The 27,844-nt window shown below is 42.2% G+C and overlaps 1 protein-coding gene across 2 annotated transcripts in view; it reads right to left on the reverse strand.

The window, feature by feature from the left end:
* Positions 1-26,826, reverse strand: part of polr3a (polymerase (RNA) III (DNA directed) polypeptide A) — a 44,988-nt gene extending 18,162 nt beyond the window's left edge. The window contains exons 1-19 of one of the 2 annotated variants that reach the window (XM_048233549.1): positions 26,594-26,826; positions 25,967-26,102; positions 25,708-25,845; positions 25,185-25,356; positions 23,637-23,791; positions 22,981-23,220; positions 21,659-21,821; positions 20,863-20,999; positions 18,838-18,941; positions 18,151-18,292; positions 17,731-17,871; positions 17,240-17,309; positions 13,950-14,077; positions 13,363-13,501; positions 12,785-12,949; positions 11,935-12,107; positions 9,427-9,538; positions 2,505-2,623; positions 814-951 (exon numbers count right to left, since the gene is read on the reverse strand). In XM_048233549.1, coding sequence (XP_048089506.1) covers positions 814-951; positions 2,505-2,623; positions 9,427-9,538; positions 11,935-12,107; positions 12,785-12,949; positions 13,363-13,501; positions 13,950-14,077; positions 17,240-17,309; positions 17,731-17,871; positions 18,151-18,292; positions 18,838-18,941; positions 20,863-20,999; positions 21,659-21,821; positions 22,981-23,220; positions 23,637-23,791; positions 25,185-25,356; positions 25,708-25,845; positions 25,967-26,102; positions 26,594-26,637 — 2,616 coding nt within the window. In that variant the 5' untranslated portion in view covers positions 26,638-26,826. The remainder of the gene's footprint in view (positions 1-813; positions 952-2,504; positions 2,624-9,426; positions 9,539-11,934; positions 12,108-12,784; positions 12,950-13,362; positions 13,502-13,949; positions 14,078-17,239; positions 17,310-17,730; positions 17,872-18,150; positions 18,293-18,837; positions 18,942-20,862; positions 21,000-21,658; positions 21,822-22,980; positions 23,221-23,636; positions 23,792-25,184; positions 25,357-25,707; positions 25,846-25,966; positions 26,103-26,593) is intronic. The other variant, XM_048233550.1, reaches the window with a different exon arrangement.
* Positions 26,827-27,844: the final 1,018 nt, after the last annotated feature.

Consider the following 27,844-nt stretch of genomic DNA (forward strand, 5'->3'; position numbering starts at 1 on the left):
TGTAATGTTATGAAACATCAAAGCTTATGCCCTTCCCTATCCCTGTAAGGCCTGTAATAACAACTGGAGGTACAGCACAGCAAGGTAAGAGCACAGGAGCCTTTGAAAGTAGACAGTGAAATGACACTAAACTCTTGGGACATTTCAATCTCCTTGTGTGACTGTACACAAAGCCAAAACCAAACCCCTAGAGACTGATTAGGAATCTTTGTGTGGTCGGGTAGAGGGGCTTAACAGCATTAATAATAAAAGAAAAAAACTCTGCTCCTGCCTGTTTTTTTTTTCCGTTGTTACACAACTCAACTGAGAAGTGACATGAGCTCAATTTTCCCTTGTTGCAGTGTCAAAAAAAGTCATCTCTATTATTGCAGTGAGTTCGATTTAATTGCCTCCCATGATAACATCACCATGCTGGCAGCTAAATGTTCGGGGCAGAAAGTGGCTTGAAGTCTCTCTTCCAGTTAGATCTGCAGTTTTTCTTTCTTTCTTTCTTTCTTTCTTTCTTTCTTTCTGTCTTTTTATTTTTTTTTTGCTCAACGGATTCACTTTGGGCCTCCGACCAGGACACTTGCGCCTGGAAAATTGTGTGTGCAGATAAAAACACAGAGATTAGCCCCCCCATCCCCGCAAACTCAGATCCTGCAGTTATGTTGCATAACTGGAAACAGAACCCAACAGCTACATGCGTCTGCGGATAACGGCGTAATCAAAGTTGAAAGGTTAGATAGATGGAATTGAGACTGAGGGTCTGTTTGAGTCGGGTACTTCAATTGTACGTGTGAAAGTGTGTGTGTGTGTGTGTGTGTGTTGCACCTGCATGTATCCAGTCTCGGCCGTCTTCACAGCGGTGTCCACCAGACCCTCTCTGCCGGCCATTGTGTGGAAGAAGAACTCAGTGGGGGTAAGCCCGGAGTAGAAACTGTCCTCAACAAAGCCCTTGGCAGCAGGGAGCTGCAAAGGAGCACACACTGATCAAGCTCTCCTGTCCAGCCATCTCCAGCTGATACACTAATACACTCAAGTACCGTAAATAGACAACCAGCATGGTTCTCCACCAAATTATTTCATATTTCCTTCTGCTCAGTTTGACTTCCGGCACCCTTGGCGAATGTCTTTTGAGATACTGGATGTGTGAATGTCCCTCGGAATAATTAAGCATCTACCTTTTCTTTCTTTCTTTCTTTCTTTCTTCCTTTCTTTCTTTCAAAAGGGCCTTGCAAAATTATACGAAATAAGAAGGACATTGTTGTGTTTCTAGGGATAACCCACAACTAAATACGACTTCTTTATTATGTGTTTGTATGAGTGTGTATGTTCATAAATGTGTGTGTCTGTGTGTGTCTTTCGGCAGAAAGGCAGGCAGATAATCAACACGTCAACGAGTTAATCCTGGAACGTGAGAGGTTAGCTACAGGTGGTGAATGAGGAACAAACCAATTACATCAGCCAGAATCTCAGTGACCTACATTTACAAACACACACGACCTTAGTTGAACTTACACTTGGAAAGATATCCAGTTAATACAAATTAGACCTTGCTGTGACCGATTCATGGCTCAGTGCTGTAATGACATTATTTGTTCTGAAGGGAAGTCCGAGTAGCTGGATAGGAGTCGATTCTTGCTCCATTCACATCCAAGTATCATCCATGACATGGTCATTAGCCACAACCAGCCCACTTATTGACTGAGGAGTCAGTGAGAAGAGCATAATCAGAGAGCCTTGTGGAACCCATTAACCTCCACTGAAGTGGTCTCACTCACTGACGTGACCAGAGAAATGGGTCAGTCTTTCACTGCCCTACTTCCTGCATGGAATTAGGTCACATCCCAAACTCTATGCTCTCAATGCTAAGGTCTAAATCTGCGTCAAGGAAATGAATGAACATGCAATGATCCTCTTTGACAGTGATAATATGACTAGAAGACTAGAAGAAAATAGACAAGGGAACTGGTACGTTGTCGCTTTTGCCCAATTACAGAGGCATTACGTCATCTTCCTGGTGAAGACATAATGTGGCATTCGAGCCATATTTCAAGCAATAGTAATAAACATAACAAGCCACTGGTTCACCTATTAATCTATTTAGAGTATACAGCATCAACACTGAATATGCCAGTGGCAGTGACATATTTTTGTGTTTTGTGTAAAATCACACAAAGTTGCTTTTGAAAGATCACAAAGATATTCACCAATTCACAAATATCCAATAGCAGGCAGTGCTTCCTTTGGGTGTTCACTACGCACTGATGACGTCTTAGGCTGAAACGTGTGTGTTAACGGACATGGTCCAATAAAAAGCATTATGAGAAAAAGTCTCGCACCCAAAGTCGTTGTGTTTTTGAGAGTTGAGTGCACCTGCTTTGAGAGTTGAGTGCAATAGCAGTGAGTGGCCATAAAATGATGAGTGTGTGTGTGTGTGTGTGTGTGTGTGTGTGTGTGTGTGTGTGTGTGTATTGTATTATGTATGTATGTATGTGTGTATGTGTGTGTTTGGTGTTTACCTTTGAGTGCTTGTCAAAGTGAGGCAACGAGCGGTTCTCGAAGCCATCAGGCACACGGGAGCCACTGATGGCTTGCTGACCGACACAGGCGATCATCTGAGAGATATTGATGAAAGACCCTGACCAGACAGAAAAAAAAAAGTTAGAAAGAAAAGGTCAGCTACCTCTCCAATACACAGCATAGACTCTAATATTCTGTTTAATACATGCAAAGGCACGATCACCAACCCTCTGAGTCAGGAAAGACTGCTGACCTACCTACTTACTCATATAATGTTGTCAGGACCCTGTCAGACCTGCACCAAACCCCGCCCCTGTTCTGTAAATATTTCCATCTTCCAGCACACCTGGCTGTAGCCGTGCAGGTGTGCACAGGTGTGCTGTCGATTGGTCCTAATGAGCCAGACGTTAAAACGGCCCGCTCTCAGGATGCAGACGGGCTCCCTCTCCTCTCGGCCGTCGTTATAGTGCTTATGTTATGTTGTCGAACACTTGTACTCATACCCCTAGACACCATGCACTACATTTTAGTTTTTAGCTTCCACATACTGACTTCTCTATAATTATTTAATAAATATACTTTATTGTTACTCTTGCGTGGACCTCCCTTTATGTTTCACATGCTTGAGCCAGCATGTGTGACGTGGGGGATCTCGTCCGGAATCAATTTGGATTTGGTTGCTATTTGGTAGTGTTTGCTTAATTACTTTGGTTAATTGATTTGCGGTTTCCGGTTTGCTGTGACGGTGAGAGGGAGTTCCACGGCGTCCTGTGCATAGATGCAGGATTACCTTTTGCATGCAGCTTCTTCATGTGTGGCTTGGCGTTTGAGGCCTGGTGTAGACCAAATTAGGGTAAATTGGAGCTACGTAAACCCCTGGTGTTAGGTGAGACCGCCTAAAAGTTTTTTGTTTTGTTGTAAATTGTTTAGTTTAAGTTGGCATGTCGAACGTGGGGAGACTGGCTAGCAGTCTAATCGCAAGAGGGCACGCTGAAGACATAGGCTATGGAAATATTCAGGGTGTGTGCGTGTAGTTAGATGCTGGGGCAGCTCCTGTTAGTGGCCAGGTTATTTCCCCGGTGTTCTCTGACGCTTGGTTTCACTGAATAAAAGACGTGCATGATTTGGTGGGTTTTAAGGGCTTTTGAATGTGAGAGGCATTCGTTGAAGTAGACAACGTAGATTCATTTGGCACCTGTTTGTTCTGTGAAGTTTTGTTGAATTACCAGTTGGTCTAAAGTTTACATGGAAAATCTCAGTGACTTTTTTTCTTTGCCATCGGAAGAGGGTTTGAATAGTCTTACGAAAGAACAACTGCGACAAGTCGCCCAGCATTACCGATTTAATTTAAACCTTCCGAAATCGGCTAATAAGAAAGAAATAAAACGATTGGTTGCGGAAAGATTGGTAGAAATGGATGTTCTTTCTTTAAATGTAGAACCAGATCCAATTGCTCCAACAGATACATCTACCCCTAGAGGTGGTCATTTGACGTTTGAGGAGCAAAAGGTTATACTGGAGTTACAAATTCAGCGTGATAAATGGGGAGCTGAAGCGAAAGAAAAAGAACTAAAATTGGCAGCGGCAGAAAGGGAACAGGAAAGATTACTTGAATACGAAAGGTTGAAAGTGCGTGAGCGACAGATCGAGAGAGAAAATGAGCTCGAGCGAGAGCGGCTTAGGCTTATTGAAGAGGGAAAAATTCCAGGTGGTGGCCCTGATAGGTTTGGGCCTGCACCTCAGCCAAATCCAGAGTTAAACCTGTCAAATATGATCCGATTTCTGCCTAAATTTAATGAACGTGACCCCGATGTCTTCTTTTCATTGTTTGAAAATATAGCGAATGATCGTGGTTGGAAAGATGATGATTGTACGTTGTTATTGCAGGCAGTGGTTACAGGTCGGGCCCAGGATGCTTTTGTCGCCCTTAGCGCAGAGGAGCGTAAAAGTTATAAAGCGGTAAAAGACGCTATTCTGAAGGCTTACGAGCTCATTCCGGAGGCATACAGGCAACGTTTTAGGAATTGGAGGAAAAGGTGATGAAGCAAACCGCGCTGAACTGGCTCGTGAGTTAAATGGGGTGTTCTTGCGTTGGTGCGTGGCCGAAGGGGTTAAAACATATGAGGGTCTAGTCGATTTGGTCGTGTTGGAAAAATTTAAGAATATTATTCCAGACCGACTTGCAACTTATATAAGGGAACATAAAGTCAAAACCGCGGCAGAAGCTGCAGTCCTCGCAGATCAATTTGTACTGACTCACAAAAATAAGCCAAGAGATCAAGCCCCCCATAGTTTTAGCCGTGATGATTTTCGCCCCAGACGTTTTACTAGTGGCCCTAGAGCACCTATGGAGCACGAAATAAATCTGATGAGGGAAATTGCCATTATTGCATGGGTAAGGGTCATTGGAAGAAAGAGTGTCCCTTATTGCATGACCGACAACGAAACCGGAATTCCTCCAAGTCTATTTCGGAAAAGGCCGGGGTGGGTTTGGTGGCCTGGTCTGGCCGGACTGTCTCCTCTACGGTGAGGACTCCGACTTGTGATAACTCTACGGAGGGGTTGAGTGGTGAGAGCGCTCGTCCTTCCAAGGAGGAGTCGCAGCAAGGACGAAATGGTTCTGATGAATGTACTAGTGAGAGCTATGGTCCATTTATTACAAGGGGCTATGTGTCCTTGGTCGGTAGTTCTGTTAAAGTGCCCGTAAGAGTATTGCGCGACACAGGAGCAAGTGAGAGCTTTATCGTAGTCAGTCTTGCCATTTAATCAAGAGTCCGAGACTGGGAGCTGCGTCCTGATCCGTGGGATTGGGATGCAGACCATCTCCGTTCCTCTCCATCGGGTGGAGTTGAATTCTGATTTGGTGCAAGGAGAGTTTGTCATGGCTGTTCGTCCCTCATTGCCTGTGCCAAAGGTGGATGTGATAATTGGGAACAATATAGCTGGTGGATGTGTTTGGCCAGGTGTGCCACCACCTCCTGTGGTGAAAATTGGGCCCGTTTTGCCAGTTGAGTCTGATGTATGTGCCAATGAGTTCCCAGATGTTTTTACGGCTTGTGCGGTGACTCGGGCCATGAGTCGCGCACAAGAGGAAGATCAGTCTGACAATAATGACCGTGTTTGTCCAATTTTACCTGTGTTACCGTCCTCTCTGTCTCGTGTTGATTTAATTGCGGCACAAAGAAATGATCAAGAGTTAACTGAGCTACTTAATGCAGCATTGTCTGAGGGTGATATGAGGAGCGCGATGAGTGGTTATTTTACTGTGGATCTGATCATGACGTTCAAGAACCGGTGTTGCAAGTGGTTATGCCGAGGGAATATCGCGGATTTAGTTTTGCAGACTGCCCATGGTGGGGTTTCCGGGCACTTTGGTGTCCATAAAGCGCACCGTCGGCTGTTTACAGCATTTTATTGGCGAAAGTGAAGCGTGATGTGGCTAAGTTTGGCGAAAACCTGCCATGTCTGTCAGATTATGGGTAAACCCAATCAGTCAATCAAACCTGCGCCGTTATGCCCAATTTCAGCAGTAGGACAGCCGTTTGAACATCTTCTCATTGATTGCGTTGGTCCACTGCCTCGTGCAAAATCAGGGTGTGCGTATTTATTGACTGTTATGTGCCAGACTACAAGGTATCCGGCCACTTACCCATTGCGCAGCATCAAGACCAAGCCCGTAGTAAAAGCGCTGTCTCAATTTATTTCTATTTTTGGTATCCCCAAAGTCATACAAAGTGATCGTGGTAGCAATTTCACGTCGAAGATGTTTAAGGAAGTGTTGACTCAGCTACGCATTAAACAACAATTAAGTAGCGCATACAACGCACAGAGTCAAGGCACTCTGGAGCGTTTTCACTCTACTCTTAACTCCACACAATAAGCACGCAGAAGAGACTTTAATCGGGACTGGGAGGATGGGCTTCCGTGGCTGTTGTTGGCAGCACGGGAAGTTGTACAGGACAGCACAGGGTTCAGTCCAAACAGTCTTGTTTTTGCACATAATGTGTCTCCCTGTTTACTGGTGGGTAAGCCAGATAATACCTATCGCCTTTGTACTGATTACCGTAAGGTCAATAAAGTTACAAAGCCAGATTCATTCCCACTCCCCAGAATGGATGATTGTATAGACCAAGTAGGCTCTGCACGCTTCGTCAGTTAGTTTGACCTATTGAAAGGATACTATCAGGTGGCGTTGACGCCACGAGCACAGGAAGTATCAGCATTTGTGACGCCGTCAGGTCTTTATTCATATACTGTTATGAGTTTTGGCCTACGCAACGCGCCCTCAACGTTCCAGCGTTTAATGAACCATGTTATATCTGGTCTCAAAGGGTGTGCGGTGTACCTAGACGATGTGGTGGCTTTTAGTGACACCTGGGAGTCACACCTGTCGTGTATCCGTGCGCTTTTTGAGAGGCTGGTTGAGACAAAGTTGACAGTATATCTGGCCAAATGCGAATTTGCTCGTGCTACCATAGTCTACTTGGGGAAAGTTGTGGGTCAAGGTCAGGTATGCCCTGTCAGGGCTAAGGTGCTGGCCATTGACCGTTTCCCTCCTCCTACTACTAAGCGGGAGTTAATGCGTTTTCTGGGGATGGTAGGATATTATCGGAGTTTCTGTTCCAACTTCTCCACTGTTGTGTCACCACTCACAGACCTCCTAAAGGGAGGGGTGAAATTTGTTTGGTCGTCAGAGTGTCAAGATGCTTTTGAGAATGTTAAGCAGCTGTTAAGCTCAGCACCTGTCCTGGCTAGTCCTCGGTCAGACAGACCATTTAAGATTCAAGTGGATGCAAGCCAGGTAGGTGCAGGGGCTGTGCTTTTGCAAACGGATGATGCTAGCATAGATAGACCCGTATGCTACTTCTCACGTAAGTTTAATAAGCATCAGTTCAATTATTCGACTATTGAAAAGGAGGCCCTCGCCTTGGTGTGGGCGTTACAACATTTTGATGTCTATGTGTAAAGTGGTGCACAGCCGGTGATTGTGTACTCGGACCACAATCTTCTTACATTTTTGCACACACTTCAGAACCCCAACCAGCGGCTGATGCGCTGGCCACTGTTTTTGCAGCCTTATAATTTAGACATTCGTCACATCCGTGGTACGGATAATGTCATAGCTGATGCCCTGTCCCATGCCTTGGATGAGGATGACTGAGTGATTGTCATGTCTTGTTCTGTCTCATCTGTCCTTGTGTCTCACCTGTCTCCTCTATCCTTAGATCTGTGTCTCACCTGTCTCCTCTATCCTTAGTCACTGCAATCATTTTTATGGAAATGGAGTTGTTCCAGTGGAATCATATTTGAGGGAGAGGGCCAATGAGCTGCACTCCAAATTCTGCAGAAAAATAACTGGAGCTGGCGCCACTAACGGGAGATCAAGGGTGGTTACTAATAGACAGTTAATGGTTCAAATGAGGGCATGTGATGTTTTTTCCTTATTCTGTCACTTTATCCATATACCCGTATTTTCCGGACTATAAATCGCACCAGTCAAAAAATGTGTCATGAAGAGGGGGAAAAAAAAATATATATATATAAAAAAAAATATATATATATGTATATTATATTGTGTGTGTATGTGTGTGTGTGTGTGTGTGTGTGTGTGTGTGTGTGTGTGTATATATATATATGTATATGTATGTATGTATGTGTGTGTGTGTGTGTGTGTGTATATATATATATATATATGTATGTATGTATGTATGTATGTGTGTGTGTGTGTGTGTGTATATATATATATATATATATATATATATATATATATATATACACACATACATATATATGACTGAGTGATTGTCATGTCTTGTTCGGTCTCATCTGTCCTTGTGTCTCACCTGTCTCCTCTATCCTTAGATCTGCTTTTTCCAGGCGCCGGGAGATTGCTGGGTGTGCTGGGACATGTAGGTTTGGGGGAGTCTAGAGGGTAGTGGGATGTTACAGACTAGTGATGGATGGGTTGCTTAAGTCTGGTTGGGTTATGGGTGTTGATGGTGTTTGGTTTCTATTGTTGTCTATGCCCTTATGTTTTTAAATATTTCATAGCTTAAAATGTTTGGTGTTTGATTATGTTTGCTCTTGGTGCAGACGTCCCACCAAGGTGGGTCGTCTGTTTTAAGGGGAGGTGTCAGGACCCTGTCAGACCTGCACCAAACCCCGCCCCTGTTCTGTAAATATTTCCATCTTCCAGCAGGGGGCTGTAGCCGTGCAGGTGTGCACAGGTGTGCTGTCGATTGGTCCTAATGAGCCAGACGTTAAAACGGCCCGCTCTCAGGATGCAGACGGGCTCCCTCTCCTCTCGGCCGTCGTTGTAGTGCTTATGTTATGTTGTCGAACACTTGTACTCATACCCCTAGACACTATGCACTACATTTTAGTTTTTAGCGTCCACACACTGACTTCTCTTATTTTTAATAAATCTTATATTTAATAAATATACTTTATTGTTACTCTTGCGTGGACCTCCCTTTATGTTTCACATGCTTGAGCCAGCATGTGTGACAATATATGAAGGTCCCTGTGATATTTCAGTGGGCTTTGGTGGCATATGACTTGTCATGGAGATGGCAAAACGGCAAACAGAACAAGACTTTTTTTAAATGAGGTTTAAAAAAAAAAAAAAAAAAAACCTGTGTGCCAAGGTTCTCACTTCACGCTTGTATGCCACAGGAGTGGATATACTTCACAACAACTGGGTGAATTGGGGTGCTTGTGATCATTACAGGGTATGTGTCTTGGTGTGTTTAACCGCCATGCAGGTTGCGGATCACAAGAGAAAGAGAGAGAGAGAGGGAGAGAGAGAGAGAGAGAGAGAGAGAGAGAGAGAGAGAGAGAGAGAGAGAGAGAGAGAGAGCACCACAGGTGTATGTGTGCATGCATGCATGTGTGTAGATTTGTGTGTGTCTGTGTATTTACCTTTGGAGCCGCACAGGGCCATGATGAGAGGACTGTTGCTTTTGTCCAGCTCTCTGAGACAGGCGCTACCAGCGTGATCTCTGATGACGGACAGCTCTCTCAGAATCAGGGCCTGCCATAAACACAAACAACAACAAGGTCACGCACACACAAACATACATACAGTACATATGTCACAAATATCAATAAACACTTACTCAGCAAAAACTTTAGACATGATTTTGACACCTGGTTTTCACTATCATAGCCAAAGCCAGACCCTGACTCGCTACATTGTCTTTGACACAAAGACTCAGTGGAGCTTTGCAGTCTCCTCACTTGAGGCACAAGTCACAATATCAAAGCTTTCATCTGAACTTCTATAAGGTGCTCAAAGAGAGACTTCATCTCAACTTGATCAGCAGTTACCGTATTTTCCGGACTATAAGTCACACTTTTTTTCATAGTTTGGCTGGTCCTGCGACTCAGGTGCAACATATATATATATATATATATATACACACACACACACACATATATATATTTTTTTTTCCCCCTCTTCATGACACATTTTTTGACTGGTGCGACTTATACTCCGGTGCGATTTATAGTCCGGAAAATACGGGTATATGGATAAAGTGACAGAATAAGGAAAAAACATCACATGCCCTCATTTGAACCATTAACTGTCTATTAGTAACCACCCTTGATCTCCCGTTAGTGGCGCCAGCTCCAGTTATTTTTCTGCAGAATTTGGAGTGCAGCTCATTGGCCCTCTCCCTCAAATATGATTCCACTGGAACAACTCCATTTCCATAAAAATGATTGCAGTGACTGTGGAGATGAGGCGGGACAAAACTTTGTGTGATAAGCTATCGACACACTGCCAACAAATATGATTTTTTACAAAAATATTCAATAACACAATTAATATTCTAAATGGACTCATCCACCAATGTACCCTACCAGAGTCACTACTTCATTCCTAACAATAAGATATGAATTTCAAAAAGTAACTGCCATGTTATTTCTTGAGTGACATATGTAAGGGATAATGGACGACACGCCGTTATACTATACAAAGTTAATACACGTTCTAGATGGTAAAACGGCCCGATGCGAAGCGGAGGAAAAAGAAAAGTGTATTAACTTTGTATAGTCGAACGGCGTGAAGTCCATTATCCCGCTAATTCCACTGTTGCTCTCTAAAACTGTCTTGTTTTTTTCTATTTTTTTCTATTTTCCATACTATTTTCTATATTTCCGCCACATATCAACTAATTTCTCAACTTGCAGGACAAACTGCCGTTACTAGTTCTATGGTCAAAGGCCAGTCGTTAGTTCCATCTCTCCCGTTGTCAAACAGGCATATCTCAGGATTCTGATTAACCTTAGCTTTGAAACATCGCTATTTTACTTAGCCTACATGTCATCCAACTAGCTAAAATCAACCTCCGTCATATGCTATAATGTTGCTATGTTCTGAACGTCTGTATTGTACAGCTTGGATGCAACGTGACAGTTTATTTAAACTTAACAAGTTCGGCAAATTAATATAAAAAAGTGTGATACGGCCAACAAATTGGATCTACTTCAGGTGTGCAAATAACATACGGTTAATACACGCTCTAAATTACGCAGGACAATGGGAAATTCAACCAAGCAGTGGAATAAAAGGCACTAAGCTCTATACTCTCTACCCTTTACACTCACGGTACACGGTTTCAAATCCCTTGTAAAATGTAGTGACTAAATACATAATTCCAACTTTTTTTTCTTTCTCACCCTCCTTCATTAAACACAGATATCACACTGTATCTAGCATTGCATAATTGCTGAATCGTGATACTTTGCACATGGTAATGATAGTATCATGACAGTTTTGATTTGTGAGTTACTCTGCAATTCCCACCCCTACTGTGGACTCGGCAGATAATACATCCAAGCAGCCAAAACAGAAAGCATTTTTAGTAAGTGTATTACGACACTAAGATGGAGAACCCAGTCAGCAGTATAAAACCTATAATAAGCTAGTCTTGCTAATCAAGCTAATGTATGGAACATATGCCCTTGTCTGCAATTACTTTCTCACAAAACATGATTGTAGACAACATTTCAGCTCTTTTTGCTTTGCTGTGATTGCATCAATTAAGCTGCTTGTAGTGTGGTGTGGTGTGGGTGTGGTGTAGTGTGGGTGTAGTGTGGTGTAGTGTGGTGTGGTGTGGTGGGGTGGGGTGGTGTGGTGTGGGTGTGGTGGGGTAGTGTGGTTGTGGGTGTTGTGTAGTGTGGGTGGGGTATGGTGTGGTGTGGGTGGGGTATGGTGTGGTGTGGGTGGGGTGTGGTGTGGATGTGGATGTGGTGGTGTGTGGGTATGTTTTGGTGTGGTGGTGTGGATGTGGTGTGGTGGTGTGTGTGGGTGTGGTGTGGTGTGGTGGTGTGTGGTGTGGTGTGGTGTAAAGTAGTGTGGTGTGGGTGTGGGTGAGGTGCAGTGTGGTGTGGATGTGTAATAGAGTGATGTCGCCACTGTACCTCCAGCGTTTCCTCAGGTGTGCACCCTGGCTGTGGCTGGAGCTTGCCGGTGTTCAGGGCCTCGATATACTCCTTACACTTCTTGTAGCCGGCGTCCAGTAGTTCCTGCTTGGCATTCAGCAGCCCCTGACCTGGAGTCACATCACCTATGCCGATGGAGAAGCCCCTGTTGGCTGGGGAGAAAAAGGTACGAACACAAAGTTATTATTAATAATTAATTAACTGTTAGTTCAACAAATGTTCATCTCTGTGCCCCGAATTAATCAATCCATAATTGTTTTTATGTGGCAACAAACAGGAGAAAAACATTCAGTGTTTTCTTTTTTTGTTTAAGTTTTAAAGTATTAACATAGTCATCTATGTCCAGTCTTAGTAGATATGTCTTTATGTCTTAGCATCCATAGTAAGGCTGAATGATTCAGGGAAAATATCTAATTGCGATATTTCTGACAGTTATTGCGATTTGGCTTAAAATATCATTTTTTAAAAATCAAGCTTCTGTTCAGTATTCACTACATAATACATTTAAAATTGACTCAGAAATATTACTGAATGACATTTTGCTGTACACTCATTGCATTGCTGCCTACGGGGCTTTTTAAAAAAGATACAAGTTTACAAGTTTTGTGTTGCTTCAGGAAGTAGCAAAATACTCCCAACTGATCAGAATCGTGACCAGCACAACTAACTGCAGCCTTTGCCATTAGCCCTCAACTTGAAATTTCGATTGAAAAAAATCGATTCGTCTTCCAGCCCTAATCCACACACCAGCCCATCGCCTCAAATCCTGAGACTGTCCACCAACACCACCTCCACTCCGCTGCTCTCCCACCCCCCCGCTGACACTCACACAGGTAGACGGGGGCGAGGCGGGCCAGTCGGGACATGGCGTTGGCCGCCTCCATCTGGCCCCAGTCGCGTAGCAGGATGTAGAAGATGTTGTTCTTGGAGCCGGAGCCCAGCGTGCCTTTGTCCAAGCTGCCACACATCAGCTCACTGTTCTGGATCACCACAACTGATGGAGGGATAGGGAAGGAGGGAGGGAGAGAGAGAGAGAGGGAGAGAGAGAGAGAGAGAGAGAGAGAGGGAGAGATTGAAAGACAGAAGACAGAGGGAAGAGAGAGACAGAGGACACAAGAGATGGAGAAAGATGCAGAGAGACAGAAATAGTGAGAGAACGTACAGAAATTAGGCACCAAAGGAAGACATAGTCAATAACTCTTCACTCCACTAAGGTGTTCTGTTAGCTAGCAGAAGTGGACTCATATGAACCCATTTAATATCAAACAGTCGTAAAAAATGTATGACCCCCCACATATACTGTATCCCTCACAGCGGTTTACATTATGAGAGCTCATTCTTGACTTATATGTTTGGATGGTGCATTGGAGTTGTGTTCAGTGGTGTGTTCTGCGGTACGTGGCTTACAAGAGTCATTGGAGCACAGGTCTTCTCCTTTGCCGCTGTACTGTTTGCCTTTGGTGCGCAGGTTGGCCTTGACTGGACAGGTTGCACTTGGTTTCAGGATCAAGCTGAAGATCTGCTTCCCCGTCCACAGATTGATCGGCTGGAGACATCACATGGCAATTTAGAGGGTATTATGGGATGTGAAAACAAATGTAAACAAACATGGATCAAATCCATGTGATGTAATGTAGTCCGAAATTTAACACTGATCAAGACCAAACTTATCAAATACGACAATCAATACTCTACAACAAATTTAAATGTAATTATCCAACAGTTATCAACATTAAAACTAATTAAATGCCATCACTGCTCCTGTCTACATCACAACCAATTACATTGATCAGTCCTGATCAAACGCTAACACATTAAGATCAGAAAAAAACAGATAAACTCATGTTCTGTTCTAATTGAGTCATTATAATTTAATAGTGTATGCAATTGAATAGCCAAGTACAGAATAACACTCATTGTGCATAGAATAATGGAACAGTATTAAACTGACAGAAAAAATTGTCCTAAATCAATGCCCAATCCTGAGTGGCTACCTTCATGATGGCAGGGCGAGGCAGGGATATTTTGACCTTCTCATCTTTGCCAACGAGGATGGAGGCCACGATCTGGCAGGCTTTGGACCGGTCAAAGAAGGTGTCCTTCAGAGTCAGCAAGTAAGCTCCTGTGGGGACAAACAAACACGGACATGCTATTTAAACAAAGACACGCTACTTTAAACATGTTTAAATGTCTAAAACTATGTAAAGACTTGCAGTCTTTACATAGTTCAAACAAAAAAAACCAAACGACTGATGTTTCAACACTTCTGTGTCTTCATCAGAGTCGAAGAAGTTTGGGACTGACACAGACACAGAAGAGTTGAAGTAAAGGCCGAAAGTTTAATCGATGTGCTGCAATCTGTTTTCTTTATTTTAACAGCCAGCCATCCCACAGCTGTGAAGCACCTGATATTGCAGTTTCAACTGGATGATGCATGGAGTATCCTATTTCAACCCTATTTCAACAACATGGATCTACATCAGGGTAGTTATTCCTGACTTTAACCATTATCTGTCTTTCTGTCAGTTTGTCTGTGTATATGCCAACTGTGTGTATGTCTATCTGTGTTTGTGATGCTGGCTTTAAACCCTATTCGATTTTGTCTGGGATAGGTGTTATTGATAAAGAGAGTGCCATGTCTGCTAAGGACATTAGTCTCCTATATTTGAAAAAAGGCCCGAGTCAGACCTTATACTCAATATTCACAGAAAAATGAATCAGCGTTTTAAGCCACTAGCATCTGCTCCATAATGGGTTGAATAGTTGAATTCGGGGTTGGATCTTGAGGTATACTTCAAATTATTTAGGTGGTTCTGCATAATATCTGAGGTCTTGGACTTATTCCCAGGACATGAATGCGAGAGACCACCTCATAAATACCCACAGAACTGGGGGATGGATTCTTCAGGAAAAACATCTGAGGACAAACTCTCCTGGGAATACCAACCACGACAAGCTGAAAAAGCCTAACAAAGCTCCAGTGCTCCCCTTTGTGGTGGACAAAGTAAACACATGCTCAATAGGAAGGCAGTGAAGTTGGGTTGGAATAGCACAGTATTTCTCTGATACAGACTGGGTAAAGGTTAAAGCAAGGACCCCTATTATTCAAGTTTCAAAACCCTGTAGTGCTGCTTAGCAATACAATTATTTATAATACTTATTATTATGCAATATGTTGTTTGTGTCGGATTTCAAGCATTGACTATTTCAGTTTGGAACAACGTCTGTTTGAGTTTGTGTATGAAGTACTTGGAACAAGAAAAATAGGAAACAACTCAGTCACACTGTCTGACAGGCCTCATACGACACCAAATCAAAGGGCTTGTCAAAGTACTGATGCAGTTTCATGAATCGTCTTCATCACTGCTCAGAAGCAGGAACAAAACCGAAGAACAGAAACTTTGACAAAAGCTTGAATTTCACAAATGATCATGTAAGAAAAACAGGCAATGCTGTTATATTTAGTACATGCTAAGTGAAAAGATAAGCCCATGGTCTGTCTATATATATATATATATATATATATATATATATATATATATATATATATATATATATATATATAGATCAGCTTGTTATTGATGGATATCCAGTGACACTAATATATAAAGGCATATATTAGTGAACATAAAGAACAAGTTGATTTAATATTGGTGTTTCATTACAGACAATAGTTCCCCCACTCAGTATAAAGAAGGTCTACTTTAGCAAAGCAAGCTTTAGTGGAATCCTGCTGTTGCATAGATGGTCAAGCAAGCAAGCGAGATGCGTTTAGTTGTCCTTGTGGTAGCATAACGCCATGGTACATACACTACTGGCTTTTAATAGGAATGAGAGATGGCTCTCTTATTGGTTTAATGCAGTTTCTCAAACTTTTTCAGACCAAGGACTACTTAACAAATAAAAAAAAGCCTCAAGGACCACCCATCTTAAAAAAAAGTAGACCTACAACAGTATATTACACAATAGACCTACTCACTGAATAACCTTGCTTATTTGCACTGGTGTCTTTGCACCTAGCTTATTGTGTCAGAGAATGCATATGATTTAAACTGGCATAGCTTACATAGGCAGTGTTGCAGAACTGTTTGGATACAAGTTGATTTCAAGTTGGTTCAATATTGCAAACAACTCATCTAGCCTATATTTTACCACGTCTGCTCGCCGGACCACCAGTGGTCCCCGGACCACACTTTGAGAAACACTGGTTTAATGGATGTTACGCCCAAAACACAGCCATGCTTAAAGAACTGTAAGAACAGCCCTTTTGAAACATGCCGTCTGATCACTTCTTCAGCCCTCAAACTAGCAAAAGAGCACTGGACACGCCCTAAAATTTGGCCATATATATAAATATATATATATATGTATACCAACCATCATGAAGATGAAATCATTGACCAACGTTAAGACATTCAAGGATTCAACAAAAACCCTGTTCTATATTCGGAGCAGAAATGTACACAAGTTGGAATTTATATTCAGATCTGTGTCAAAAATCTCAGATAATTCAAGGATAATATATAAAAAAGCGAGGTGCTCTCGACACTGAACATAATCACTGGCTCCGGGTGAATAAATTGCAGTCACCTCATCTGTATTCAAATCTCTTTCAATAATGTCTGAGATTTCGAGGCTAAATATAAAAAATGTGTGCTGCTCTCGACACTGAACATAATAACCGGCTTGTCCTCTTGTCTCCTCTGAATTAATCTCATTTCCACATGAACACACCTCCGCTTACCAATCAAAGTCCAGAGTACTTTTTATAAAGAATATTTAACTGTGGTGAGGATATGCTATGACCGTTGTGTAAACTGTAGACAGAGTGTGAAACTGAAACAGTTTTCTCTGCTCCTCTGCTCTAGCTCTCATTCATTCAGTTTTGGATAATGTGTTGATAGGGCAAATATGAATTTGCTTTCATTATTACGATTTAAAGGGACAGCTCAGTTCATAGTAACTGCACCTGAGTAAGTTTAAGCTAATAGACTTATTGCATTGAAAACTACTGCAATAATTGATAGATAGATAGATAGATACTTTATTGATCCCCAAGGGGAAATTCAAGATGGGACTTCCACCACACACAGGCTCACTCTAGTCTCTAGTGCACAAAATGAAGAAAAGCACTGACTGTGTTTCACCCACGCCTCTGCTGAGATCAAGAATTACTGCATGTGGCGAGTGTTCATTTTTGTCTGTGCTGGCGCTCGAACCCCAGGACAAAAAGCAGGTCTGTGTGATTGGCTGTCATGACCCGCTGGCCGGAAACAAAGTTTACCTGTTAGAAAGTCCTGAATGGCTGCAATCAACGGCTCCCCGTTTCTTGGTGTGACCAGGTTGGCTTTTGTCTGCGAGAGCAAAGGGAAAGTAGGGGGGATAGACTGTTGAATGTGAGGTCTGACTGTGGCTCTAATTGGCTGTGACTACTACATACTACTGTGAACAAAATCAGTCATTTTATAAGTGGTTTTCCTTTCAAATTTGTCGGACAAAAATGTTTTATTCATTATGTGCTACTGAAGAAATATATGCAATTTTAGGTGTATTAATAGTCATCATATGATTTGTGATGCATCAATGGGATAAGGCATTCATTTTGATTTTGTCAGCAAGGCCTGTTTAGGCCAATCAAAGTTGGATGTCAAAGTTGGTGCAGAAACTTAGTCTGCCTAAATCCTGCCTAAGTCCTCATACGCATCAGACTGTCACAGGAGAGGCAATTAGATGAGTAAACAGACACTGGCGCGACACCGCAGTTCTGAAACTCACCCCCATGAGCACCAGGGCCTCAGCCTTGGCCTCCTCCGTCTGGGGAAGATGGAGGTTCATCTCATCGCCGTCAAAGTCGGCGTTGTAGGGGGTGCACACACACTCATTAAAGCGGAACGTCCTGTGAGGCTTCACGCACGCCTGGGGTACAAGTTCAGACAGAAAGTGAGAGACAAAACATGACCGAGGCGGCTATACGGGAAATACATTTTCGGTATCTGTTTCTAAGAAAGGGGAGTCTACTAGCGGACAGAGAACAGACAACTAAGGCCAGACACGTAGGCAACGGGTCTTTTGAAAAGGCTCAAGGGGGACCGGTTTCAAAGCATGGCTCAGTAATTATAGTTAGAGCAACAATGTCCTTGACGAATAGCATTGACATTCAGTGCCGAGATAGGACTCATAGCCGGGTTCACTCACGATGTGAGCCATGATGCTGAGCTTGTGCAGAGAGGGCTGTCGGTTGAAGAGCACAATGTCACCGTCGATCATGTGCCTCTCGACCACGTCGCCAAACTTCAGCTCCTGGGCCATCTTCTCACGGTTACCGTATCTCAAGAACCTGGCGAGGGGAGAGCGTAGCAAAAGAATATCGTGTTAATATTGAAGCAACCCTTAAAAAGAAACCAAAAACATTCTCCAAAACGGAAACCCAACCAACCATCAAGTTGAATTCCAGACACCAGAACTTTACCTCACAATGGAAAAGTGTCTTAAAGTGGTTGTTTATAGGTTCTATGGCTAGAGATAGAGCTAGAGATAGATACTTTTTTCAGCCCAAGGGAAATTTTAGAACTAAGATTTTGTTAACATGTACTTGCTAGGCATTGTTAAGAAGCTACTAGAGTTGATGTCCTATGTATAGCTTATCTGTGGGCATCTCAGGTTTGTTCCAAACAATGTTGCGTTGTATCTGTGTAAAATGACTATCAAATAGATTATCTGTGATAAAATATCTATCAAAGGATATTACAACGCCTAATGGAACCAGAAGGCTTAAGCCTGATGAACAGCCTTGGGATCGTTTTCAGCAGGGAAAGGCCAATGGACTCAAGAGCCCAAGGTCCATACTGAAAGTGACACTGACAGCATGGCCTGTTCATCTACCTCTTCATCTGGTTGTGTCTCTGTTGGATGAAGTTGGCCCCAGGGTGCACTTCTGGTCCATTCTTCACCAGCTTTCTCATCAGCTCAATGTTGGCTTTGTTCACCTAGGATGGACAATGTTGAGAATGATGAGAGTGCAAGCATTAAAGGTTCAATGGAAGGTTAGAGGATTGAAGCAAACAGCCCTGCAGGGCATGTGTTCTTCTAATCATCACTAATGCCTTAACATTACAGGCTCAACTAAAGAGCAGAGTAATACAACCATGTCTGATTAATGCATCTGTCCTGCTGTAAAGTGTCTGTGCATAGCTTGCAGACAGGAAAAAAACACATAAATGTACTGCATAAAGGTCTCAAAGGACTTCCATACAGTACCCTCCAGAATGATTGGCACCTCTGCTAAAGTTGACTAAAAACTGGTATAAAAAATAATCTGTTTGTGATTTATTGTAATCTCACAATGAAAAAAAATTGGAAAAATCTGACCTTGAAGGGAAGCAAATTTATTTTGAGAAAAAGGAATCTTTCATAAATAAATAAATACATATTTTTAATGAAAACACATTGCTCACAATTATTGGCACCAAGAAATATATTCATTATATATATTATATATATATATTTCTTCTATCAGAATTTCTACTAAGAAATATATTTATTATATACAATATATTATTTCTTCTATCAGAATGGTTGCCAAGTAACATCAAGTTGTGGTAGCGCAGTAATATAGAATGAAATGCACTCAAGGTGTATGTTTGCAACGTTTCCTTTACGTTGATTTTGGGATAGCAGCCCGCCACGGCAAAATTAATGCTGCCACGGTATCAGAATCAGGGCCGTAGCACAATGTTGTTGCGGTTGCGTTTTAAATGATCCTGCCGACGTATCCTCCCCCACTGTGAGCCGCTCACATTGCAATTTAACAATAAGTAGAACTTGTTAGGTTATTAGGGCCCGTCCAGTTTCACTCTACATGTGTTGATGTAGCGTAGTTTATTGTAAAAACATTAACTTTCTTACTAGTGTTTCCTCTTCATTTTGTAGCGGTGGCCACTGCTTTAGAATTAGGGCAGGCGCACAATATTGTCTGGGTGCATGGTAGGCTATAAGTGCCCACCACTGGCTGGTGCTCATAGCATCACAGTTTAACAAAACAGCAATGCTAATCAGAGGTACCTGTCTAGTTTTATTCCATAAATATATTGTTTTTATAGACGTTAGTGGCATGCGGTATCAAGAGCTTCCATTTACTGCGCCATAGGCTACTGCAGTGAAGTAGTCTATGTCTGTCAACATCGCAAAAACTATCGGTACAATATTCACACAACTTGGTGGAAAGGTATAGGACAGGCTAAGGAAAACCCATTATTTTTGGAGCTGATCCGACTCAAAGGTACTGTAACTTCAAAGTATTTCTCATATAGTAGCATATTAGCTCGCAATGACAGCGAAAGTGAAACTTGGAGGAGTGGAAGTCCGCCGAGAGACATTAGATGCGCACTCAATCGCGATTTGATGCAGGTAATTACGTTTTAAAAAATATCGACTGGTAGGTTAGTAACGAAAGTAAATGGGATAATAGTAATTTTGCATATGTGGCGACGGTACAAAAAAGTTTAATATGAAGTTGTGAACTTGAGCCTACATTTATTGTGAATGAATTACAGACTATAACCAAAGAAAGTAATAGAGATGATTTACACCAAATAAAGGCTGTGGTTGTGTTTGGACCGGCCTGCCCCCACTGCTAAAAAAAATCTAGAGGAAACACTGGTTTGTGCTGGATTTTATAACGGCATCGAATGCAATTCAGAGAGAAAAAATGTATTTCAGAGAAACATTATAAGAACCTCTTTTTTTCTGTTAAGGATACCATCAAATTTGGCTATTTGGCCAGTGTACATGGTTATACAGTATTACTGGATGCTGGATGCATTGATAAATAATTATACTGTTGGGTGTTAAATGCTTTAGGCATTGAAAATTGTGTGACATGGTCTTTGTGGCAGGTAGATTTTTCACCTTCTCTGGGTAGGTCAAAATCTTGGCGACATGGATGGGAACAGCCACTTCATCAATCCGCAGGTTGGGGTCAGGAGAGATGACTGTTCTGCCGGAGAAATCCACTCGCTTTCCTGACAAGTTTCCACGGAAACGCCCTAATACACGCATGAACACACACACACACACACACACACAGGTACAAACAGTCTTTAGCGTTTCAAGAGCACACATCACTTCACATTTACAACAGGATGAGGAGACTTGTCTATCCATGAACCAACTGGATGGATCTTGAATCCCTGTCACTGGCAATATTAGACCCATAAACATCACATGATTCAGTACTCCAATAGACACTTAGCTGTTGTGCCTCTACTGCCACTGTAATAATCCATTGTAGCCTCATTGACCCAATGATCACACTTCAATCATGTTTTCCCCCAAACAACTTCAAGGAGCTCTGTGGAATTCTGCAAACTCTGAGTTGTCTTGAACGCAGACACATGGCCTTCTTTTACCGATTTGCATGGTATTTAATGCAGCAGCTCATATGGTATGGTTTGCATGCTAAGTTGCATGGTAAGTTTGTATTCAAAGGGACCTACTGTATGGGCAGCACAGAGCGCAGGCACTTTTGGCATTATGTCAACTCAAAACGGTTGTCACATCTTGTTGCCATTTTATTTTTTTCATGTTTTAAACTTTAAACTCCACATTGCACCTTTAATGACAGTCAGCGTGTTGAAGTACATTTATTCATGAAGTTAACATTTTCATTGTGCTCATCTGTATTTGACGATGTGCTGTCACTGACCTTGTTTGCCCTTGAGTCTTTGCACGAAGCCCCTGGTCCACTTCTTGGGTGCCATGTTGAGGGGGATGCCCGAGAGCTCACTGTTGATGTACAGGGCACACTGCAGCTGGAGGAAGTCCCAGTCCTCCATGATCATCTGGGTCTTCGCACCAGTCATGCGATGCTGCACAAAATAACACAGAACTTTTAGATGTCCTCTTCTCCATCTGTTCTATATTCACTACCGTAATTTCCCAACTATTAGTTGCAGTTTATACATTGATTTTGCCAAATTCCTTCAGCTATGAGGTTAATAAACGGGGGCAGTTAATATTTTTTTTTTTTTTTACTTGCATAAAACATTTTCCTGCAGTTTATACACAGTGTGGCTAATACATAGGAAATTACTGTAGCCATTTACAGTTACATAACAATGGTTGACTTTTCATCTAAGGCCATGGGAATGAAAGCTGTAGATTTGCGTCAGACATTCTTCAAAAGACATGCTGCGTTTCATTAGTCATCATCCATTATTATATTCATCCGACTCCAAGCCATAACAGAGAAAAATCAGGACAGCAGCAGCATAAAGACAGATAGTGTTGGCTGATTCATGACAGCTTATTATGTTGCAAAAACGGTAGGACACATTAAGCAAAGGCTGTTTGATGATTAAAACTTTGCATTGTTTTGTGACTAAAAGTACGTAAATAATGACATTTCTCCATATAATTAAATGTGAGGGATTTGGGGGGTATGCGGGCGGTGTACACAAATCTACAACGCACACTACCATGGCTTAAAGCAATGCGCACCAAGAATGCACCAAGTACCTGCACATTATACACCAAGTAACAGTGGGTTACAGAGAAGTCACGGAAAGTAAGTTTGACAATCCTCACCTTCATTTTTTCACCAAATGCAAAAGCTACAGTACATACCGTAATTTCCCAACTATTAGCTGTGGCTTATACATTGATTTTGCTAAATTTCTTCAGCTATGAAGTTAATACACGGGGCAGTTAATATGGTATTAATATGGTTTCGTTTTTTTAACTTGCATAAAACACTGTCCTGCGGCTTATACACAATGCAGCTAATACACCGGAAATTACTGTAGCAGTACATAGAGCAAAATATTTCTTTGGTGTCTACTTATCACAACTAGGCCTTATAGCCCAAAACATCAATAAGAGGTAAATACTGTAAGTTAAGGTAAAGGTTTAAACTGTGGTCATTCGGGCACAGTCGAAATGATTCTCCCTTTTGAAGGGGACACAAAGTGGGCAAAACTCACGCTTGCAATCTACAACAGACCCTTAGGTCAGAAGGAAAGTGGGTACCTTCTTGATGACGTCGTTGAGGAAGATAATCTCTGTGAGCTTCATGGTGAGGTCGTCCTCGTTGGTGCCAGACTTGAGGTCGCTGACCACCGAGGGCCGGATGCAGAGCGGCGGCACCAGCAGCCGGGTCAGTATGAGGTCGGCCGGCTTCCCCGACTCTGGGTTCATTAGCAGCAGCGGCACGTCCTCTGCCGGAATCCTCCGGAACAGATTCTGGACCACCAGTGGGTTCAGGTTCTCCTGCAACCCAAAACAAATAGACACACCGGAATGGCAACACGTCAAACATATGCTGGACATGTAGGCCAAGAGAAAAATGTGGCATAAGTCATTCTTTACTACAAAAATCTCATGACCAGTTATTTAGGCTACATGCATACAGTAGTTCCCCCGAGAATGCTCATACTTGAACACATTATGCCAAGTTGCCAACACACTGAATGCCACGCTAGCCAGCACAAGTCTGAGATCATGCCTATCTGGCAACTTCATGGGCCAAGAAAAGAAAAGGTTATCAACCTGTCATCAGCCATTTGTGTTTATACTCTTTAATCTAGCCAGTTCACTATTCTAATGCATTGCAAGTTAAACAAAAATGTTCCCCAATCTGCTTAAAAAGAAACAAGAGATCAAAATGCATTACTCAGAATACTCACTTGAGCACGTGTTAGTAGAGCCTCCACTTCCTTGTTATGCTCGATGGCAATGTCGAAGGACTGCAGAAATTCTGATACTATGGGGTCCACCACCTTCTTAGTGGTCTTGTATTTCTCATGAAGAATCTTCAGCAGACCACACTTCTTCACCGAACCTACCACAAATAAAAGGGAGTTAAGCATTGATAACAGAACAGAAGAGAGGCCAACAACAATGGTCATTGCTGATTTTAAGACAGTGCTATTTATTTCATTCCAAAAACAAGATGTCTATGCTTACGCTGGGCTGGCAGGACAGACGTCAGGGCTCCAGAATAACTTTTTGCACTGGTGCGCCTGACGTTTTTATTTAGGTGCACAAGCACAAAATGTAGGTGCACCCAAATTTTTCATCGCACCACCTTTAACGCCACAATTTCAAGGTCACCCTTTTTTTCGCTCTCCATATACTTTCCGTATCTGATCTGTTGTTAGAGCATGTACCGGGAATGACAGTACTGATTTGATTTGGGGGCCCCCACCACCTTGACCCCATCAGTAATATTGAATATTGTGTGATCATTCATCATCAGTGGCGATCCTAGACTCTGCTCAACCCTCACTGAATCACTTAAACTAGCAGCCATGTCTCGCTACTCATCACATGACAGCTGCAGGTTAAAATCTGTGTGTGTGTGTGAGGAGAAAAGACACATAGGCTACGGGGAGCACCGACTGTGATTCTTAAAAGTATCGATACTATTAAAAATATTGTGACGTTCTCTAATTTCATGGTATTGCGATACTTTTGCAGTATTAGTGCACCATGCAGCACTAGTCAAAGGAGAACAAACGCTTAGTTCGTGGAGAGACAGCAGATTTGGTCCAAATTGGTCGCACTCTCGAGACCTGGATGTTCAAGAAAAGTTTCATTTATCTAACATGTTACATGGCTGTATGAGTAAATTTGTACAGATTCCACTAAATTAAATAAGTCAGAGCAAATGCCACTGTGATGTCAAATTGGTGAGCCAAGGTTAAGGGAAAGGCATCTTCACCATATGGAGGATAAAAATGTGTCTTAATTCCCTCTTGACTATGAGCTGCACTTGATGAAAACCAAACCACATAGTTGTATATGTTCACTGAAGATGTCATACAACTATTCTGATGAGCTAGATAAAACGGCAAAAGTGTTATAGTCTGAAGTTGATGACAGCTGGATTGAGTGAGTGTCCCTACAAAATACCGGCTTGTGGACTAATGAGCTAACTATGGCAAGAGTATTCTGTGCCATTTTTGAATTCATATCAATTGTCCATGCGTTTGTTTTCACCGAGTTGTCCCAAACGGGAAGTCTCCACAATCCCCCATTAACCCTTAAAGGTGTAGGTTTTTGAACATTCTAAGTTCCGCAACAATTGAAGGTTCTAAAATTCTATGTTGAATTCAATGAACCCAGATATTCTTTAGAACGTTCATTTCTCAACATTCCCATCACACCGGTGTGACGGTACTCCTTTAAGGGTTAATTGTTCTGCACAGGTGTGTTTAGAACTATAGCAGTACCATTGAATGCATTGCAGTTCAGACAGACCGTCCTCTTCCTGCACTTGTCCGAGATTTTCTTCTTCAGGCCGCGTTTCTGAAGGTAGACCAGACCAGGCCTTCTGAGGTTGTCCATGAACTGGAGCTTTTCCTCTTTGGACAGCATGATATGGGAACACGTTTTACAGATCATCTGTGAACAAAAGACCAGTTTGGATCTTAAATTGTGACAAAACCCTTGCTAAAGTTGTGCAGAATATTCATACAGTTTAATATTCACAAATAACTTTGTGAAGCCCAGCTTATTGATTTATTGTTTTGATTTTATACCATGAAGACAAAACAATTTGTATTGTGAAAAACTAGTGACTACGGTATACAACAAATCCCTAAATATTAATGCAATCGTGCTAATTTGGATGTTTGGATAGTGCCAAATCAATGCATTCTTAGTACTGCCTTTGTCTTTGCCAACTTGCCATGACAGCTTTCAAATAATCAATACGGATTCCCAGAGTGAACATTAAAAAGCAAAACAACTGACCTGCAAGATTCCTATGATGGCTTTGAAGTATCCAACATGAAAGCAGGGTAGCTCCAGGTCTAAGTATCCGTAGTGACCCAGACAGTCTGCCAAGTTCTTTCCACACGTTTCACATGGTCGGTCCTTTTCACTCGTGCCCTGGAATAGATGAAGACAAGACAAATATTCCGTAATTGCCAATCAATCAATTGTAATATGTGCACACGCAAGCAAAGATTCACCAACAAATGCTTATGTGGCAAGAGGGTTTGGCAGTTACCATGCGATGATCCAGGACTCCATAGGCGAGTGGTGTGTGACTGGTGTCCTGACTGTACAAGTTCTTGCTGACCACTTGAATATGAGCCTGCTGCCGCATCTGTTCCGCAGATTTCATCCCAAAACAGATGTGGCTTCTGTATACAGTGGGAAAGAAGACTTGTTAACGTCCAACATAGATCAACAGCACAGCACTTCAGTTCAGACAGAAATGGACCAGCAGGACATCTCTAATCACCCGAGATGTGCCTAGTTGGGCTGTCACATTTCAAATGAGCGATTAACAATAACATGATGCTTTAAACACGGTTTCGTGTTTTACAGGACAATTTAACAGAACGTTTTATTAGATGTATGGATTAACTGTGGATCACATAACGTTTACAGTCCAACGTGCTAGCTTGAGAGTTAGCCAGGGTGGTAAATGCTTTGAGTAGTGATAAATGCTTTAAGCAAACAAAAAATAATCCTTGAAATGGGTCTGGGAATACGTCACGTTTAATGCTGCCAAGAATGTAAAAGATTCTGACTTTTGGATGATCAGAAGCTGAAAGCTAAGTTAGTTCCAGTAAGACAGGCAACAACACTGGCCGGCTAATCTTTCAGCTAGGCTAACCTGGATACTTACATTTTTTTGGCCACATCCGTCTCTCTAAATTGTTCCTTCACCATGATGCCTCCTAATTCCCTACCCAAAGACAGTGAATATAAATTATATTACGTTAAATATCTATTTTTCACAACAGTCACTCCTCATAGCTGAACTTCAACACGTTGAAGTTCCAGTGAACATGTCAAGCAGTGTGCAACTATTTATATTCACACTCTGCAATGCATGCCGAAAACACACTCATGCGCCACATGACCTGACAGATGAAATCCAAGACAACACGTTGGAAGAAATATTTTGAGCGAGGTAAGTTCGCTGCCATCTCTTGGTTGGGAGTTTAGCATCAGATGACATTGTATCCTTTTTTGCCAGTAGAGGACGCTGTCTGCCTTGTAGTTGCGTGGAAAATGAGCCTCTGATCATATGGTAGTGGTTAGGCTACAGAACATGGTGATTGACAGCGGCTGAAACTGAGATAATTTTCTATATTTAAATGAACAGTGCATTTTCTTGGGTAGGCTAATATGGATTCATATGTAAAGATAGACAAAGGATGCATAGCATAGGTAAATAACAATTACAACAGTCAATAATAATAGGGACTAAATATGTGCACAAATTATTTCTGGATATGTGGAGTTATAGACATGCTCCTGTAAAATTACAATAAACGAATCATTGTATGGCTTCATTATCTAACTGGCCTGTGGAAGGTCTCACTTGAGATATTGTAACTTTCAGTGGACCTGTAGAAATTCACAGAACCCTGGGAGTTTATTTTTAAATGATGAAATATATAGGCCTACTTTGTCATGAAAATCAATCAAAATAGCATCTACTCACAAAGGTGTAAAATTCTCTCTCAAACAACATAGCCCAACATACTATATGAAAGACCCGTGTCCTTTACCTATTTGGCCTGTGGTGAACATTTCCACCCTCCTGATGACATTGCAACTTAACCAATCCACCAGCTAGTGGCGCTGTCTGCTCATATTACCCTTGTTATCCCTGCAGTGACAGAGCTCATGAGGTTGCTACAATGTCAACCTTCTCTGTTACTGCCACCACATCACCACTGCTTTTCGAGAGGGGAATTTATACTGATGCAATTTGCTGAAAAAACTGGAAAGGATGGAGCAGAAGGGGGGAGGAGGAGTGGGAAAAACAGACGAAAGGGTCTGTGGTCAAAATAATTATCCATGGTGTCTCTGTAGCAACACTCTGTGAGAGAGGCTGTCAATAAAATATTGAACTACATGCCGCATT

This window comes from Alosa alosa, chromosome 22, assembly GCF_017589495.1.
Source record: "Alosa alosa isolate M-15738 ecotype Scorff River chromosome 22, AALO_Geno_1.1, whole genome shotgun sequence".
Classification (NCBI taxonomy): Eukaryota; Metazoa; Chordata; class Actinopteri; order Clupeiformes; family Clupeidae; genus Alosa; species Alosa alosa.